The sequence below is a fragment of the Malurus melanocephalus genome, unplaced genomic scaffold, assembly GCF_030028575.1.
Source record: "Malurus melanocephalus ecotype Western Australia unplaced genomic scaffold, MMel_1.1 scaffold_98, whole genome shotgun sequence".
Classification (NCBI taxonomy): Eukaryota; Metazoa; Chordata; class Aves; order Passeriformes; family Maluridae; genus Malurus; species Malurus melanocephalus.
The window spans coordinates 2,242,739-2,260,312 of NW_026623330.1; the positions used below are offsets into that span (position 1 = coordinate 2,242,739).

A 17,574-nucleotide genomic window follows, 5' to 3' on the forward strand; every position below is an offset into this window, starting at 1 on the left:
TTTATATGATACCAAGTGGATAACAAATAAGAACAGTGATTATTTATTGTGGCAGAAATGGGTGGCTTCTTATGGCTTTTTATTTCTTCATTGCTGCAAAAATGAGCCTTTTTAACAATCCCTTGCTGTCAGTCTGAATTCAAAARATCTAATATCTTCTGTAAAAATGTTCAATTTTGCTGAATTTCGTTCACTACCTGCAGAATGAAATTAGGGGACTCCAAGCTAAGGCAGACCCAGTAAATCTTAAGAAAACAACCTTGTCTTGCATCAGRTGGGTGAAAATCCAGTTCAGCATCTTCAAGAGAAATGATGCCTTGTGGAATTGCAGCTCAGAACCATCGGTGATTTCTCATAAACTGCTTTGATCTGAGTACACTTTGATTCAGAAATGGCCACAGGATTTTGTTTTGAGTAGCTGGTGAGCTGCAAGCACACAGAAAGGGAAATGGCAGAGATTTTAGGAGGGTTTTTGTTATTATTATTATGATTTTCCCAGTGCTGTGACAGCAAACGGTGCTGCTGCTGTTTCACACCGATGCAGAATGAAAGTGGTTTGAGACATTGTGTGGAACAGTCGAATCCACATTTCTAAAAGTATCTTTCACTTCAGAAATAACAAAAAAAAAAAAAATAGTATTGCCACAGTTTCAATACAGAATAGGAGTTTACACAGTTTACAGAAGGTTTTTTCCTTCTTCTAAAGTTCATGGGAGAAATACCTGTCAAAAACAAACCTTTTGCAAAAGAATTGCTCCAACACTCCTGACTCGTGGTGGTGACTTGGAGATATAAAATTTATATTTACTTTTGCAGTGCGTGTCACAGGCATTGCCTAATAGCAAAAATCACTCTGAGAAGTGCTCCGAGGGTTTTTCTAGAATGTCCTTTAAATGGCATTTGTAGAAGAACAAAGTTTTCTTGAAAAGCTTCTCAGTAATTACTCGGGGGGAAAGGTTGTTTCTCTAATCCCTGTGGTTTGGTTGCAGAAAATGTGTCATGAGAGTGGGTTGCAAATAGGCTGAATCTGTGCTGTTCTTATCTCTCAGAGGAGGAGGAAATAGAGGTGTCTAATTTGTCACAGTACAAACTGAGTGGAATGAAACAGAAAATAAATGAGAGGAAAAAAAAATCTGTGCCCATTTGTTGCTGGAGGAATTGGATGGAAGAGAGAGRAAAGGCCWTGCTGAGTTTAYAGAGAATTGTTAAACAGCTCTCAGYATCATCTCTGGTGTTTGGTTCTGTGGAATTTGGATGCTTATTCATTCAGTAGATTTATTTTGCCTCTGTTAATATTTTGGTAGCAGATTCTTACATCCTTTTAGTTAACTATGGGGAATAGAAATCTGCTGTAGGGAAATAYTCCCCATTTTATTGAAGATTACACAGCACCACAGCCACACCATCAGCTCAGGTTTGAGGGGGTTTGGTTTTGCCACTTCYATTCTGGAGGCATCAGAGAATCCYGGACTGGTTTGGGTTGGGAGGGACCTGAAAACCCATCCAGTGCCACCCCTGCCATGGCAGAGACACCTCCAGGGTGTCCCCAGGGTRTGCCCAGCCCTGTCCAACCTGGCCTTGGGCACTGCCAGGGACAGCAAATCACACCTTCATGGCTACACAGACGTATAAAGGTGGTCAGTCTTGAGATTGAGAGATTTTGGACTAAATTATAAATGTACTGAGTGGTTTGAGGCTGTGATGTCATCATCATGGAAGTGCAGACCCCCTTGGTTTTTTCAGGATAATGATTGTGACAGTTCTGATACACTGGAGATAATTATGGGGTCTGATTTAATGCCTTTCTTTGCTTTCCTCATTCACAAATAACATTTTTATATGCTCCTGAAATGCAGATTCCCTGAGTTCTTGTTCTTCAGTTCTGTAGCGTGGTTGGAGGAAATAAATTTTAAGTCACATTAGGAGAAATGAAATGAAATAAAACTTCACCTGTATAGATGCAGATGCTCTAGTTGAACACTGCAATATCAAGGAATGCCTGCACATCCCCACTCCATCCCCAACCTTCTCATCTCACTCTTTGCCTTTTTTTTTTTTTAAATTTAAGTCTGTTTGTGGAGCCAAATCTCAGCACTTTGCAAGTGGGGATGACACAGAGCGAATGCTGAGCAGCTGCTTTATTCCGAGGCACTTAATAAAATTATTTGTTTACATAAGGAGCTACCAACACCTCTTTTTTTTTTTTTTCCATGGCTTCTCTACCCCTTGTCTGAACTTGTTTAAAATTCTTCTGGGGAAGAAAGAGAGGTTCAGCTGCTCGACTTTCTAGAAACCAGCAAAGCCATTTCTGTCTCTCAGCAGATTTTCACAATAGTTTTCACCATATTTTGGGATTTAGTTTAGATGCCAAATCTTTCCAGCCATGGCGTGGTGTGAAGGTGGTGCCTGGAGGTGCTCAGTAAAATGCAGAAATGAAAATAATTTGCATTTCTTTTCTCAGACAAGACTTGTGTCCATGCATGTGATTTCTGGCATGGGATTCAAGGAGCTGATTTCTTCGTGGAGGTGGTGCCGTGGAGTTTGCTCACTGTAGACTTTTTAAAAGAATTTTTTCCACTGCTTTTCCTTATTCCAGTGTGAGAGCAATGCTCTGTGCTTCCCCATGCTGGACTGCTATTTCCAGGGATTTTGTCAGGTGTTCAGTGGTACTAACTTATATTTTAAATTTCACTTTTTCTGTCTAGTACAGGTATTTCTGCTACAAGGTTTTGCCTCATACAAAGTATYTGATAAAAACCTGTTTGTGCTTGTATTTCCTAAGTCAAGGCAGAAAAAATGCTCTTTAAAGAAGGAAATATTTTTTATTAGTATCGTTTATTCTTCTTGAAAGCTCAGTTATTTCTTTATTCAAAGGGCCACGTTTGCCATCTCCTGGTGTGCTCTGCCAATCATTTGGTTATTCTGGGTCGCTCCTTACCTGACATAGATCCAGATCCACAGAGCTGGGGCTGTTCTCAGGCTTCTGAGGTTTCACTCAGTACCTGTAAAGCCTTCAGAAAGTGGCTTTGATATCAGAAATATTTGATATTCTGCTAAAAGCAGAAGTTCAAATCAGATTATGGTTGTCCTGGAGTCTCAGGCCGGGTCCCTGACTCGTGGAATGCCAGGGTGGCAGCGATGCCAGGGTCAGTAAATTCACATCTTCTCTTGTTTTTATTCCACAAACCCCCTGGCTGCTTTGGGCTCTGAGTTTATGAGATCCCAAAACCATGCTGCCCTGAGTGTTTTATTAATTCTTCTCTGAGTGTTTCATCAATGCTTTGCTGTTGTTCTGAGCCTGCCTGGTTGCCTCCAACCACCACTCCTTCTGCCTGACAATTCCCAGTTCACCTGCACTGGTGAAATGGGGACAAGACAAAATTGGGCACAGGATGGTCCTTTGTAAAATCTTCTCCTACAGCTGGGACTGAGTAATGACTCCTTTTTCATTGTGCAGTTCTCTTTGATACACAAAGAGAAGCCTTGGGTTTGTTTGATCTGAAAAACTCTTCTTTTATTCAAAAGTACCTGAAAATGCGTCCAGCTTTAGCAAAGGAAGTTTTATATCAGGGTCTACTMGTCTTTGAGATGACTTATACCTTGCAGAATTTTCATGGTGTTTATTGAACTTTTTTTTTCTCTGTAATACCACAAAAGGATCAGTGTAAAAGAAGTGAGGGGACAGAGATTTGAGAGAAATCAGTGGTGAGCAATCTGCTGCTTACCTGATAAAGAGGGAAACAGATGAAGGCAAGGAAAAATAAATACGTGAAGAGAGCTAGCAGAAGGAGGCAGAATAAAAAGCAGTGGAAAAAWTTTAATTTGTTTGCAATTTACAGTTGCATAATTGTTAGATCCCAACATTTTTAAAAGAAGTRAAATTTGGGCTTTTCAAAATACACCGAAGCTTTATTTTGAAAAAAAAGCTGTGATTTACAGTGGATCTTGAGAATTTGTTTTTTACCAAGCCCTTTGAGAACTTTATATTTAAACAGCTGCTCCTTCAAATCCTCTTGCATGGGCTTCTTGTAGTGCTGTATGTCAGAAATGCCACTGCAGACAGCAAAACACAACAGCCTGAGAATCATCAATGCAATGATAAATAAATAAAGTGAGTGATAGCTTTAACCACAAGTTAATTTTCCATTYCTTTTTCCCTTTCTTKCTCCTCWAAGTTCAATCCAGATTCTGAGTAATTGCTCGTTGTTGTTAATGTTTGCAGGGTAATTGCCTGAGTGTAGCTGTTTTCCTGCAGTTAATTCCATTTTTTTCCTTGAAAATGAAGTATTTGTGTGTAGAGAGCATTCTTGTTGGAATGGAAAAGCTATTACTATTTAAAGGCGGAAATAATTAAAGGAATATGAGCAGGCATTGTCTTTAATTCCAAGTGTTGCAATAAAGGAGCATTGTTAAGAGTTTATACTCATGTTCATTGTGTTCATCATTATCTTTTATTAAAATGTTCAGGCTTGTCTTGTTCCAACATTTGCAATGTGATGAAAAAAAGCCATGAAAAAAGTGATTTAAAAACAGCAGTAATGTGATGTGGCTGAGGAGCTGGGATCTAGTTTTCCGCTTTAAAACTCTGTGTTTTTTTTTGGGTGGGTGGGTTTTTTTTTTTGTTTTTTTTTTAAATTTTTCCTTTCTCCTCTAAGAATCAGTTGAAAACCCAGCAGCTGTTCTCCACTTTGTGCTGTGCTTGAGCATCTGCAACCTTTTAGAGCCAACCCAGTCAAAGTTTCCAGCATATTGTAAACATTCCTTAACCCTCACTCTGGGGGCCACAACGTGGAGCATGAACAGAGGGCTCCTAAATGTGGTAGCTTTGTTTAATAGCCTCACTTAAAAGCAGAAATAAAGTGTTGGATTAACTATTTACAGCCTTTCATTTTCTTCCCCTTCTCCGTTTCTCTGGAGACCTACTGGTAATAATGAAATATGTATTGAAAGGAAAAAAAAAAAATGTAACAGTTGATTTTTAATCCTTGGCTCTGGGGCTGTTATTATGTTCCCCAAGATGGTTGTAGAGATATCACGTGGCATCTTTTGAGTGATAACAGCTCTGGAAATGGTTGGAGATGACACAGATTATGAAATGAAAAGTGTTGCCTYGTGAGGTGAAGAGCGTTGGTGTATCACGCTATAGCACTTCATTAATTGCTGTAAATTGGTGTTCTGTTAATTAATGKAGTTAAGGGTTACTGCAATCACTTTGACTAAGTGAATAGAGAAATAATCAGCATTAATGTCAGGATTGTTCCCTTGTTTTTCCAAAAGGCTTCCCTCTCACATCRGTGTATTTTTCAGATTTGGTGGACTGTATTTTAAGATTATACAATGCCCAAAATGTTGATGAAATGAAAAAGTAGCACAGATGATTGAACTCCATTACTGATTGTTTAAAATTATGAAATGTTGCAGGCTCTCACCTCCTTTGGATCATTTAAAAACCATCTACAAAGTAGAACAAGGAAAAAAGTTCATTTTTGCTTGATGATTGTGATCGCTCGACTTCAGTTGCATTTGATAATCTTAATTTTGCTTCTACTTTTTGTCTACTTTGTACAACTTTCCTTCAGCTTCACCAACAATACAATCAACTTTCCCTGAGGAGCTGGAGTTAATAATTCAAACAGTACTTGTAATGAAAAGAAAATTGTGACAATCTGTGTTCTTTTGGCTAGAAGAAACCGATGAGCCAAGTAGACACTCATTGTTCCCCACAATTAAATACCTTTATTATCCATTAAAACATGAATATTATTACTCTGAATCCTGAACTATACAATTATAGTAGCCATAAAAGCAGTTACCTTAATTCATTGGGATGAAGGATGGATTCTGTGCCCTTGCACCTCCTTAAGAGTCTCGATCCTGGCAGTTCCTCCTCGGCCTCTTTGGTTTGCCAACCTCTGTTGGCTCCATCGCTCTTCACACCCCACRGGCTGTGCTTTGTTGGTGTGAGGTGATTCTCCTTGCCTGCCTCTTGTCCTGTGCCTGCTGATTTCTCACTCAGTTTCTCCTCGGGATGGTTTATTTTATTCACCCCCCAGCTTTCAGTGCCTCGGCGCTGTTCTCTCATCTCCCTCTTTGCCTTCCTCGCACCTCATCTCATGAATCTCTTTGCTGTCTGTGCTGACTTTCTGGGCCACCTTTTAATTACAGACTTGTCTGCCTTTTTCTAAGCCATTATCTACACCTGTCTCTCTAATTCTCCCTCYGTGTTGTCCTGGGTGAGGCTGAGCTGTCTCAGCATGGGAAAGCCGTGCCTGTTAATCTCTGTTCTAATCCTCCTGCCCTGATAGCTCAGCCTCTGTGGTCTCTCGTAGATCTGGTGTATCTAAATCTTGGAGACAGTTTCTGCAGTSTGGAGAAAAATCCTAAGGTTTTCCTTTCCAGCCACATTTCCACTGCTTTCCCAGCCTTTTAACCCACATCCCATTCGTCATTCCACAGTTGCTGTTTTATTTTGTTTGTACAGCACCTAGCACAACAGTGCCCTGCCATTAATGAGAAATAGTTATAATAATTATTGCTGTGTTTAACCAGTGTCTGCTTAATTTGTGAGCCATTAATTCTGAATGCAGTGCATTATTCTTATTTCGCTGTGATGTTACGCACGTGGAGTGTTATTTATTCTGAATTCATTAATGGCTTTAAGGAGTAGCTTGGTTYGTTAATGTTATCTCATGATTTATTTAAAACATAAGTATATAGTTTAAAACAATAATTGTATTCTAAATATCTCCCATTGCTGGAGCTTACTTGAAGGAATGCAGACCAGCWTTTTGATGTTAGCATCTCAAATTATGCGAACTGTAAACAATTTATAAGTGGATTTGTGCTTTTTCTCATAAAGACAAGCTCATCTTATTCTTAAAATTGGGGAACACTTTATGTTTATTATTTGGCTTTATATTTTTTGCTTCATTTCTTTGAAATGATGAAACAAGTTTGAATGCTTTCTAACAACTCCGAAATATTAAAGTGCCCAGGGACAGGATAGGGATGATGTTTTGAAGGCAATAAATATTTCAGCTTCACATTTCAGTCTTTCTTCTTCGCTTCTTTGATCTGGCTTTGCTTTAGTTATCATTCCGCCTGAATGACTTCACACTGTCTTTCTTCCTCTCCACACCAAAAAGAAGAAGTGTTCCTGCACATATTCCAGATGTTTGGGGCTGGCATGGTGGGAGAGCCCTCGCTGTGCCTCGTTGTTTGGGGGAATCGTGCAGGAGGATGCTCCAGCCACAGATGGAATGGGGCATTTAGGCCCAAGTTAAAAACAGGAGAGCAGGAAAAAAATGATTTTTTGTGAATTTCACAGGTTTGTCATTAGTACTGAAGCATTTTTCTGTCGTAATAAACTAACCCATTAACCTCTTTTTTCACAGTCTGTTATTATTTTCCATGCCACTGAAAACCATGGGAAGCTTGGGTGTGGATTTGCTCCTGGAAACTCTGTCCTTGTACAGCCATAGTGGTTCATGTTGTGTTTGGGGTGTTCTGCCACTCCATATCTAAAGGGATTTAATTTACTGAYGAGGCTCAAACCCAGACAGGTTCATCTCTGCTCCTGGTCCTGTTGGGGAACCCTCAGGATGGAGGGAACCCTGCAGGAAATGTGTTGGTTCATCCARCATTTGCTGGGACACCCCAAGTTTAATGAACCTCTGCTGTTAACCCCTGGATTGCCCCATGTTTCATTAATTTCATGACTTGCAGCGCTCTAAAGTCTCACTGTGTTCAATTATTACCTCTAGGAAGAGACTTTACCGAACAAGACAAATATTTATGATGAAGCACAAAGAGGAAACATGTAAATGTTTATATTTCCCATTTACCAGGGTGCTGATTKCTGAAATTGAAATCTCAGATTTCACAGTCAACTTTCCTTGAGATGGTTCATGTCGTGTGAGGTTCCTCATTCTGTTGCATGTCCTTTATGCGCTGAAACAAAAGGAATTTCCTGCTTTTTAAATTGGGGGCAAAGAATAAATTCACCCTGTTTTTATATTCAAGCCGGCTCAGCTTTAGGGGATTTAAGTGATGTAATTGTATTGTATTGGGCCCCACAACTAGTCCAACTGAAAAAAAAATAATCTTCAAAGTGAATATTTGAGTGCTTCATGCAAGGCACATTGCTCGGTTTCTTGGGAAAAAAAGTGAAGCTTTTCTTATATTTGTGAACCGAGGGCCATTGTTGTACAGGTTTTCTAAGCTGCTGTACAAATGTGAACTGCACAAAAAGTAGAGAGTGCTGGCTCCCACATCCTTCAAAAATGAAGGKTTTTTTTTTCCTGGTTATAATGAGATGTTGCATTTATTCATGGGATTAAAGCCTTAAAAGAAAGGARGGTGCATAAAACCACGTTCCTAGAWGTTTGCATCATAATATTTGAAAATTAAAATATCTTCCTAAGGAAGAAGATGCATAAATTTGRACTGRTATCTTGTCCTTTTATGTTCAGATYTGTTGTGTTTCCATCTGACTGGACCRAAGCTGTTGTCCCAGAGTCTCATGACATTGGGATGTTTGAAGAAGCTTTGATTTTTGGGTTTGTTTCCAGTTTGAAGCAGGAGTTTTAGATGTGTTTTGCAGAGAYGGAGATTATTTGTTATCCAGTGTCCTGAATTAGGGAACTTTGGGAGGAGAAGTGGAGGTTTTCCCCTCTCTGTGGTCTCTCCAAGGTAACAAATGTGGACAGAKCCCTTCCATGTTCTTCTTTCTGATGTAGACTTTGTTGTGGGAGAGGGGAGCAATGTGCTCACTGAAATTCGGTGTCCGACAGCTGTAAAATTCAAAATATCTGTATTCAGCAGCTCCCTGGATTTGTGGGATTTGGGGGATAACTGAGCCAAGCAGCAGGAGCTGATGGATAACTGACCCATCAGGCAGTTCCTATCACTTTGAGCTCTGGAGGTGTCATTGGTGTGCCTGTTCTGAGCAATAGTGGAGGAGTTTTGGATTTCCATTTGGGATTTTTGGCTCCTCTGCAGAGAAATGTAAACCCTAAATGGTATTTCGCTGCTTGAATTTAGACGGGGAAGAAAAAAATGTTGATTTTGGTAGTGTTGTTTTGATTTTTATTGTCTCATAAGTGAGTGGGGAATGTGGTAATTCAGATTAACACAGATGTGCTTCCCTCTCGAGGGAGTGCAGGMAATGGAATCAGTGAGGCTGTAGGAATAAAGGATATTTGGGGGAAGGGGTGAGGGATGCTCTCTAACAAATTTGAAGATGATTTGCGCAGATCTTCTAAGAACAAAACACCAAAAACCCAAAATAATCATCACCAAAACTATGAGAYGGGATTTTGCTCTGTTTTCCTCCAGTTTCTGCTGGGTAAGGAAGGCACTTYCCTTTTTCTGTAAGGAAAGAGCCGTCTCCCTATTCTCAATTATTCCATCAGCTGTGAGTGAGGCACCAAAATCTATTTTTTTTTWAAATATGCATCATGAAAAAACTCAAAAAAGTAAACAGCAACGCACTGACTCAGAGCTTGTGGYATTTCTTTGATCTCTTTGCTGATGGAATTACCCTGCTCTCCTCCACGGCTTTGGGAAGATGTAGGATTATGTTCTTTGTCCCATTGTCAAAGTCTGGTTTGAAAACCGCAGCAGAGGATGTGAATGCTGTAACTTTGGGCTTGGCAGCTTCCTGACCYTTCTGAAAGGCTCGCTCAGCACTGCAGCAGCTCCTCCAGGGCTGGCAAGGTGACAGGCGARATGAATTAGCCGGTCTTTTCCGTCTCTTATGTGTCAGATTCTTTGTTTTATATGGAAATAATTTCTGTCAAAATGGGAAATTTATCRTGAGGTACTTCCTCTGCCTGCAAAATGAAAATGTCAGCCCCAGGTCTGTGTGAATGTGTCTTCTGTTGCAGACCATGGGTGGAGCCAGCTTTGTCCCTTGATGCCACCATCGTGTTCCTTGGTGTCTGAACACAAAGTCAGGCAACTCCTCTGACCCCTGGGAGCAGAGGAGCGTGTCACAAAAAAGTTAATAATGCTGAGTTAATAACAAAATCAGTAATACATTAAAAACAGTTAGTTATATTTGAGGAATCACATCAAAATTTCAGAAATCTTTACAAATTACCTGAATTTTTGTCTGTGTTGTGGTGACAGGATGAATGTCTCTATCTATTCATGTATCTGTATCCGTGTATATAAAATATTATAAAATCATTCCTGTTGATAGACCAGCAAGTCTGAAGAAACCCAACCTGATTTCTGTAGATGTATCAAGTTTAATGTCAGATAGGATAGTCTGTCCCTAYGAAATATCTTTGCACAGAGATTTAACATCTGTCATCACCATAAAGGCTGAATAGACATTGCAGCATTATGGCTTCCTATAGATTAAGAAGGAACCACATGTCTCACATTTATCCTGCTTTGCATTTTGATCTATGGCAAGCAGGGAATAATCCTGCACCTTGCATGAGCAAAGATGGCACTGGGATAATTTTTTTGTTTGTTTTTTTTTGTTTAATCTGAAAAGGCAATCATGCTAAACAGAGTTGGTTTAAGTATTGGGGGTGTTAAATTTAATGTAATCTCTTTTATTAGTAAGTATTTGTTGTTTTTRTTATTATTAAATTTTATTAATTAGATCTCATTTAAAGATGAGGTTAATGAAGGGGTTCTGCAGTGGGTAGTGAGGGATGGAAGCAAAGAGAGACTTTGAAGGTGGAGGTTCTGTTGTGAGCTGCACACGCCGTGTTTGGGCGTGCGAAATTCAATCGCAGAAAGCGAAAATAACTCGGGCCTTCCATCGCCTTCTTCAAAGCCCTGCAAAGGGAAGTTGGGCAGAAGCTGGGACAGGAAATTGAAATCTGAATACTATTTTAAACTGATCGGGTTAAAGGCCTCTCTTTTACACCAGCACACTTGTTCTTTTATTTGATACTTGAACTCTGGAAATTTTCTGTGACTTTCTAGGGAGAAGGAGGAGCAGCTGAGGCGGGTGACGGAGGTACAGAGGCTGCAAGCCCAGCAGGCAGGCGCTGCCCTGGAGGAGTTTAAGCGGCAGGTGGAGCTGAACTCAGAGAAAGACTCTGCTGAAATGAAACAGCGGGTGAGGAGGTCACAATGCCAGCCTTTCTGAAACTCTGGCGCAGTGGGATAGCGGATTCTGATCTTATAATGCCAGAAACATGCTCCACTTGAGAGTGCGACATCAAAATCTTCCACAATGTAGTGTCTTTGCAGCGAGTCAGAAAGGGATGGTGGCGGGCGTTTCATCTCTCTGACAAAGCCGGAATTGTCATTGTTATAAAGATATCCGCAGTTGTGATACTGATTAGGGATTTTTCAGGAGTGAGAGTATAAAGTGTTAGTTTATGCACCCCGTGGAACAACGTTTGTCATTTCCCACTTAAATGTGTGCCTCTTCTCACTCTTCTGCAAGCGGCTCTGTCGTCTGTTAATGAGCTCCTGTAATCAGTTTGAGCCCAAACAGGGGCAGAGCTGCTGGCAGTTGTGTGCAGAGGATGGAAAAAGCCATTTTTCTGTCCCTAAAAGCCATTTTTTAAGAGATTTTAGTGCCTTCAATTTCTTAAGGAGCAAACAGCAGTGAAGCCGTTCTCCTGGGACTCCTGAGCCCAAAGGAATGACATGAGAAACAAGCAACAGGTGATCAAAAAGAAGGGGGGAAAAGGGGTATTTCCTTCACTCCTTGTGTGGCTGAGATCTCCAGACATAATTTTGGTTTGTAATTCTGAATCACAAATTCCAGCCTCACCTGCCATGGCCAAASCTCACTGCTGACAGGAGGGTGCTGCAGGCTGGGGCTGGAATGGATGGCTGAGGATGCTGATTTAGGGTTGAGGAAATTCCCTTTTTGTCATTCTCACAGTTTTTTTGGAAATTTTCACTGCTGATGTTTTAAAGAGCCATGCAGACAGCAAATACTAGAATTTAAAAATAAAAAAAACCCAAAAACAAACTTGCAAAAGCAAGATGTGTTCAGCAAACCAGGCCCATGGGGACAATAAAACAAATCCTACAATTTTAATCCGACATTTTCTGTACTGTGTGACCCTGCTGCAATTCCTTCATAATGACTTAAATTAGTTCTGCTCCAAAAGGGATTCTGTCTAATTCTAGAAAGGCTAATAATAGTTTCATTCACTTAAAAAACCTTCAGCAAAGAAAACCAGTCCAAAACATAAGAAAGTGCAAAAGAATTTGGAAAACATAGTTAATTGTAATTTTTAAATGACAGTAAATTTCTTTCAGAATATTGCTACTTTCTGGGAAGTTTTGAAAGTTAATTTTGCTGAGCTCCATGATTCAGCCATTGGGTGCTAAAATCTGGAAATATTAAATGATATTGCACTGTTGAGTGGTTTTATTCCCCAGCAACCAAGGTCCAAGGAAATGCATCAAAGGAACACTGCTGAAGCTCTCTGTTGATRGCTTTGTCCTCTCTCATTCTTGTGTGGCCACATCCTCTTAGATAAATCACCCAGTACACCGAAACACGCTGGAAAATTCTCTGTTTTGTGGTGAGGTGGGATGTGTTACTTATAAAACAACAACTGCAGTAACCATAGCAACGCTGTCCTTTTATCTCCATTCGAAATACTGGGCTTCTAAACCCATTTTTGGTGTGTGATAAAGTTAATTATGGAGATGAGTGGGATGGGGTCATTTTCAGTTGTCRCAATCAATATTTGATTCATTAGCTTGGCCTGATGATTTTTTTTTTTGCCATCTGCTTCCTATTTTGTCAGGCTTGTGGTTATTCAGAGTCACCTGATGTCCAGTGCTGGGTGGGTGGCACGTGTTTCACTGCAAGATCTGCTTTTTTTCCAGCATTAACTGAAAAAAAAAAGACTAAAAATACATCAACTGTGTCATGGCACTTTAGATCTGGGGCTTCCTGGGTTTGGCAAATAATCATCAAAAGCCTTTGTTGCAGTTGTTGGAAATRGATGAATGTGAGCTAACGAGTAAACTGCAAAAGCCAGTGGATTTAAAGCCTCTTTGCATATGTTTTTACTRTTTCACTTTTCTGAATGTTTTCATTCTCTTTTAAAAAAATCCTTCAGTGCAGTAACAAGAGCTGTTATTTTTTGGGGTTTTATTGACCTGAGTAAATTATGGCCATGGACATGCAATTTGAGTAAGTTTGGAGCTGGAAGAAAATTATTCATAAAACCATGATTGCAGTCCCTTTTCTTGATGGCAGAGAGGTCCAAGAGCTGCTTCCTCACTATTCTCTTTTTCCACTTTCTCTTTGGCCAACTGCTCCTGCTCCAGTCCTTTCCTTCCTTGCTGGARTACTCTGCAATAAAATTCTTTTCCTGCTCCAAGCGCTGCCTTTTCTCCTCCTGCCTGGCTGGGGAGTGATGTCCAGGCCAATTGGCCCAGGCTTGTGCTGAACACTGAGCACTCCCTCAGGCCAAGCAGGATTTTGGCTCGTGCTTCAGGAATTCATGGGTTTCTTCTTTTTGTGAAGCAGATGGGCTTGGGCAGCACTGCTTCTTCGGACTTTCTCTTTTCTTTTTTAGGGAGACTTTTTTTAGGGCCCCAGTTTATTCCCTGCTCGTGTTGGGATCTAGATCTAAAAGCCATTGATGAGTGTGCACTGCAGCAAAGTAAAATATATTTTTATATATATATTCCCTTGGAAACATGCCTGATGTGCAGCTAACAGTTGTGCTTTTGATACAAAAGCCTTTGTTAATTGAGTTGTGAAATTGCTTCCTTGATGCTGTGTGCTGGAATCTGTGGGACTCATTATTCATAGGCGATGACTATCTTCAGAGCACTGAACTCGCAGCCAAATAATTCTCTTTTAAGTTATTTTAAGTTATTTTCTGATTTAATGTAAACTTGCTTTAAATCTGTAGTTTATGCTCTGACTCGCACATGATTTCCCTCGGATTTCCACAGGCGATATATTTTTGAGTGAAACATATTTGAGTCTTAAATACGTCTGGAAAAAATAATTCCCTTAATTCTGATGGGATATTCACCACTGTTGAGTGAAAAACTGAGCCAATACTTTGTAATTAGGGAGTGGCATGACAGTGATCRCTGTGTCCTTGAGTAACTGATAATCCTGTAGTGACTGAATATTAATTTTCACCACACACAAACGGTGTTGTTATCATTCTCAACAAGTGATACTCGCCTCTTTGATGGTTTACAAACAACTGTAGAAATGTCAGAACATTTCAAGCTCTGCTTTTTTTAAAAAAAAAAAAAAATTAAATATTCCCTTTCTTTCCCCATGTAGATGGCAGAGGTTGAGGAAGATCTAAGCAGATCAAAATTGCTTCGGGAAAAGCAAGAGCAAGAATTCTCCTGGCAGTTGGATGAGATCAAGAAAGTGTATGAACAAAAGGTCAGTTGCTTTGCTGCTCCAGGTGGAGGGGAGCAGGGCCACCCCTTCCTGCAGCTGTGGGTCATTGCTTTTTTCTGCCTTTCCTATAAAAACACAATTTAAAGATATGGAGAGTTCTGGGATGGGGGATGGAGGGGTAAGAACCTACGCAGAAAATACTTTTTGTTTCCTCTTYGTAATCCTTTGTACCTCCGACATTTTCAAATGGTTTCCCAGGCTTACAGGTGGCAACACCTCTTTTCATAATCACCAGGTTCARTTATTTAATGTATTATCTGTTTCTCTTCTTGTCAAGAAGCGGCGGTTTATTCTTTTTATCATTTTTGACGTGGGGAGTGTTCCTTCAGTGCTTATTTTGGCCCGCCGACCGTGATTTTCTTCTTTGCGACGTAATTTCAGGGTTGGGAAATACTCAGGAAACATTTGGGTRGAGACAAGAAGGTTTTGTTCRGCAGTGCTGTGAAGTGTAAAGGGGRAAAAAAGTAGAGAAATTATTGCAAAATATAGACTTGGGAGCTAAGGAACTGCACCATCAGGCAYTGGTGTGAGGTGGTTCTTGGTCAGGAAACTGAAGTGGCCTTTGTTGGCAGCACCTGCTGAAGGATTGAAAGGTTTTTTTGAGCACTTCACAGGAATGGGGTGGTTAATCCATGAAAGTACTCTCTTATCACTGTTCTTGTGTGGATTTAAGCTGGCATTTCCGCCAGGGAAATGTGGTTTTGTGTCTGTTTATCTCCTGTGCCATGAGGGGATCAAACGCCGCATTTGGCTTTGGTGCCAGGCCCGCTCTGCTCTGTCTGGAAGGGCTTTTTTTGGGGAATTAAGGAACAAAATCACTTTGGTAGGTGTTGAGAGACACCCTTGGGTGTGCTGGAGGAACAATGGGTGCTCTGTGGGAGGGGAGGGAGGTGGTTGGGTCAGATCAAAGCGTTCTCCTGTCCTTGCTCAGAGCTCTCAATGTCACCCCTGGTGCTGCCACCTGACAGAGGGGACACCTTGGCCTSTGCAGTGGTGAGGGACATCTCACARWGTCCAGCTCAGCTRGGGGATGTTATTTATGGTGATTCCTGTATTTAGGGATTTAGGAATAGCTGGAGATATTGGGGATTTGTGCAGTGAAGGTTACAGGTGTCCAGGGCGATTGGGGTCAGTTGGGGTCTGCCTAAAGGTAGAATTTTTTATTTAATCCTTTTTTCCCCATCATTTTACTGATAGAGCTGGCTCACTTTTTTCTTTACACATCTCATAATTTATAGTGCATCTTTAAACTSTAGAGAAAGCATTTATTCAAAGATTTTATTCCTAGGTTTAGGACCGTGATCTGTAGAGATAAATACTAACCTGCAGCATATCAGGATTTACAACATTCCTGCTCCTACCTAAAAATGCTAGTTTTTTTTTACTGTCCATGGTAAGATCCACCAAGCCATAGATAAACTTTCCTCCAAATACTCAGCTGACTTTTTGCACTAAAAGCCAATGATAATGTCTCATATTGTCATGGTTTGGTTTTGTGTGTCTTCTTAYATTCAGATCTTCTGAAGACTGTTTCAAAAAAAACCCACAAACTCAGATTAATAAGAGTTTAAAAAGTTTGGGTGGATTTTTTTACATTGCTGTGTTGTGGTAAACAGAGGAGATGTTTACTGCTTCCCATTTCTTTTATTTAGGATAGCTGCTTTTATTGTAAGAAAGAACAGCTAAGCTGTAGGAAGCATCATTGGAACCCAAGGGTTTCAGCCCTAAACAATGAGAGCCTCAGAAGAATTTTCAGTGGAATCCTGTTTATGCCCTTTTTAAAAATTTATTTCTCTTTGTACTTCATCTGGAATGTTCTTTGGAAGCTGGTGAGCATGAAAAATGCTGACCCTTCYTGCAGATTGCAGTGGGTTATCACTGGGAATGGTGTTTTTTTGTAAGGCCCTTTCTGCAGCACAAAGCCCCTCCAGCCCCACCATGGAGCAGGATGAGCTCAGTTCTTCCACTCCTAAAATTTCCTTTCAGAACTTCCAGCTCCTGTTTCCCTGCACTGTTCTGTGTTTATTCTTCAGAACTGCTAAGCCATTTTCAAAGCAGCCTTCTTGCCTTGTTTTACTGCACATTTCTTTGGTTGTTACTTAGTGAGGAATGGACTGATTTCAACTGTTGAAATGGAGCAGTAAATTGGAAATGGGGATACATTTTGAGAGATTTCCAGTTGGAAATAGACACCCAGTCAAAGCCCTGGATATCTCAGCTACCTGAGAAATGCAGTAATTGCTTTGAGATGTGTCTGAATCTAATTGTCAAATGGAATTTAGACATAAAGGGAAGGGAAATTGCCCTACAGATCTGGGTTTTGTTGGCTGCCATGGTGAGTGACAGGGGTGGCACTGGACAATTCGGTCGCCCATAATTTCAATTGAATTTGTAATGAAGAACTGAATTAACTGATGTGTTATCCAGTTCTCCAATGTGAGAAACATTTTGGAAGTGTGGGCACTTGGAGCAGTGGATTCATTTYCCTGCTTTATGGGAATGGTTGATGTCACAGGACTCTCCTTGAATATTGATTTAAAAAAATTACTGGTGTGAGCATGGACTGTTCATTGTGGGGCTGAAAGATTGCTCTGCCTGCAGATTGGACACATTGACATGCTACATATTGATATTTATCTGATATTTGTAACAACAAATAACCTGATACATCCATATTTATTTATCTTTTTCTTTTGCTTCAAAAAGAATTTGGACAAAACCATTGCAGTTAAGTTTCTGTTAACTTTTCAAGTGCACTTGAATCCACTAACAAAGCAAAAAAGGAACTTTTGGATCTTGCAGTATTTTGTTTCAGCTGTCACATGTCCCTCCTGGTTCCAGCTTCATCTGATTCGGTGCCACTTGCTTTTAAAGTACCCACTGAGAACGCTCTTAGAGAGAAACTGGTGGCTTTTTTTTATTTTTTTTTTCTTCTTTAAATATACTTTAGCTCAACTTTGTTCTACTTGCAGCTGTTAGATGTGAAAGTATATTTTGAAGAAAAAAAAAAAAAGTAACTCCAGCAGCACCAGAGTTCCTATCTGCTGGGAGCAGCTGCTTTCGGCACTTCAAAGCCARTGGACAGCACAGTGAAGGCCTCAGCCTTTCCTGCCTTTGAAATGGTTGCAGTATCTATAGTTGGGTTTATGGCACTGTCAGCACAGGAAGAAAGGTTGTTTGGTTTTTTTGCACCC

At 40.3% G+C, this 17,574-nt stretch overlaps 1 protein-coding gene across 1 annotated transcript in view; it reads left to right on the forward strand.

Annotated features, from left to right (window-relative positions):
- The window catches only part of CEP112 (centrosomal protein 112), a gene marked incomplete at its 3' end in the record, with an annotated part of 109,928 nt that overhangs the window by 42,506 nt on the left and 49,848 nt on the right, over nt 1-17,574 (forward strand). Inside the window, exons 18-19 of the mRNA XM_057368807.1 lie at nt 10,948-11,083; nt 14,255-14,362. Of these exons, the coding sequence (XP_057224790.1) occupies nt 10,948-11,083; nt 14,255-14,362 (244 nt within the window). The remainder of the gene's footprint in view (nt 1-10,947; nt 11,084-14,254; nt 14,363-17,574) is intronic.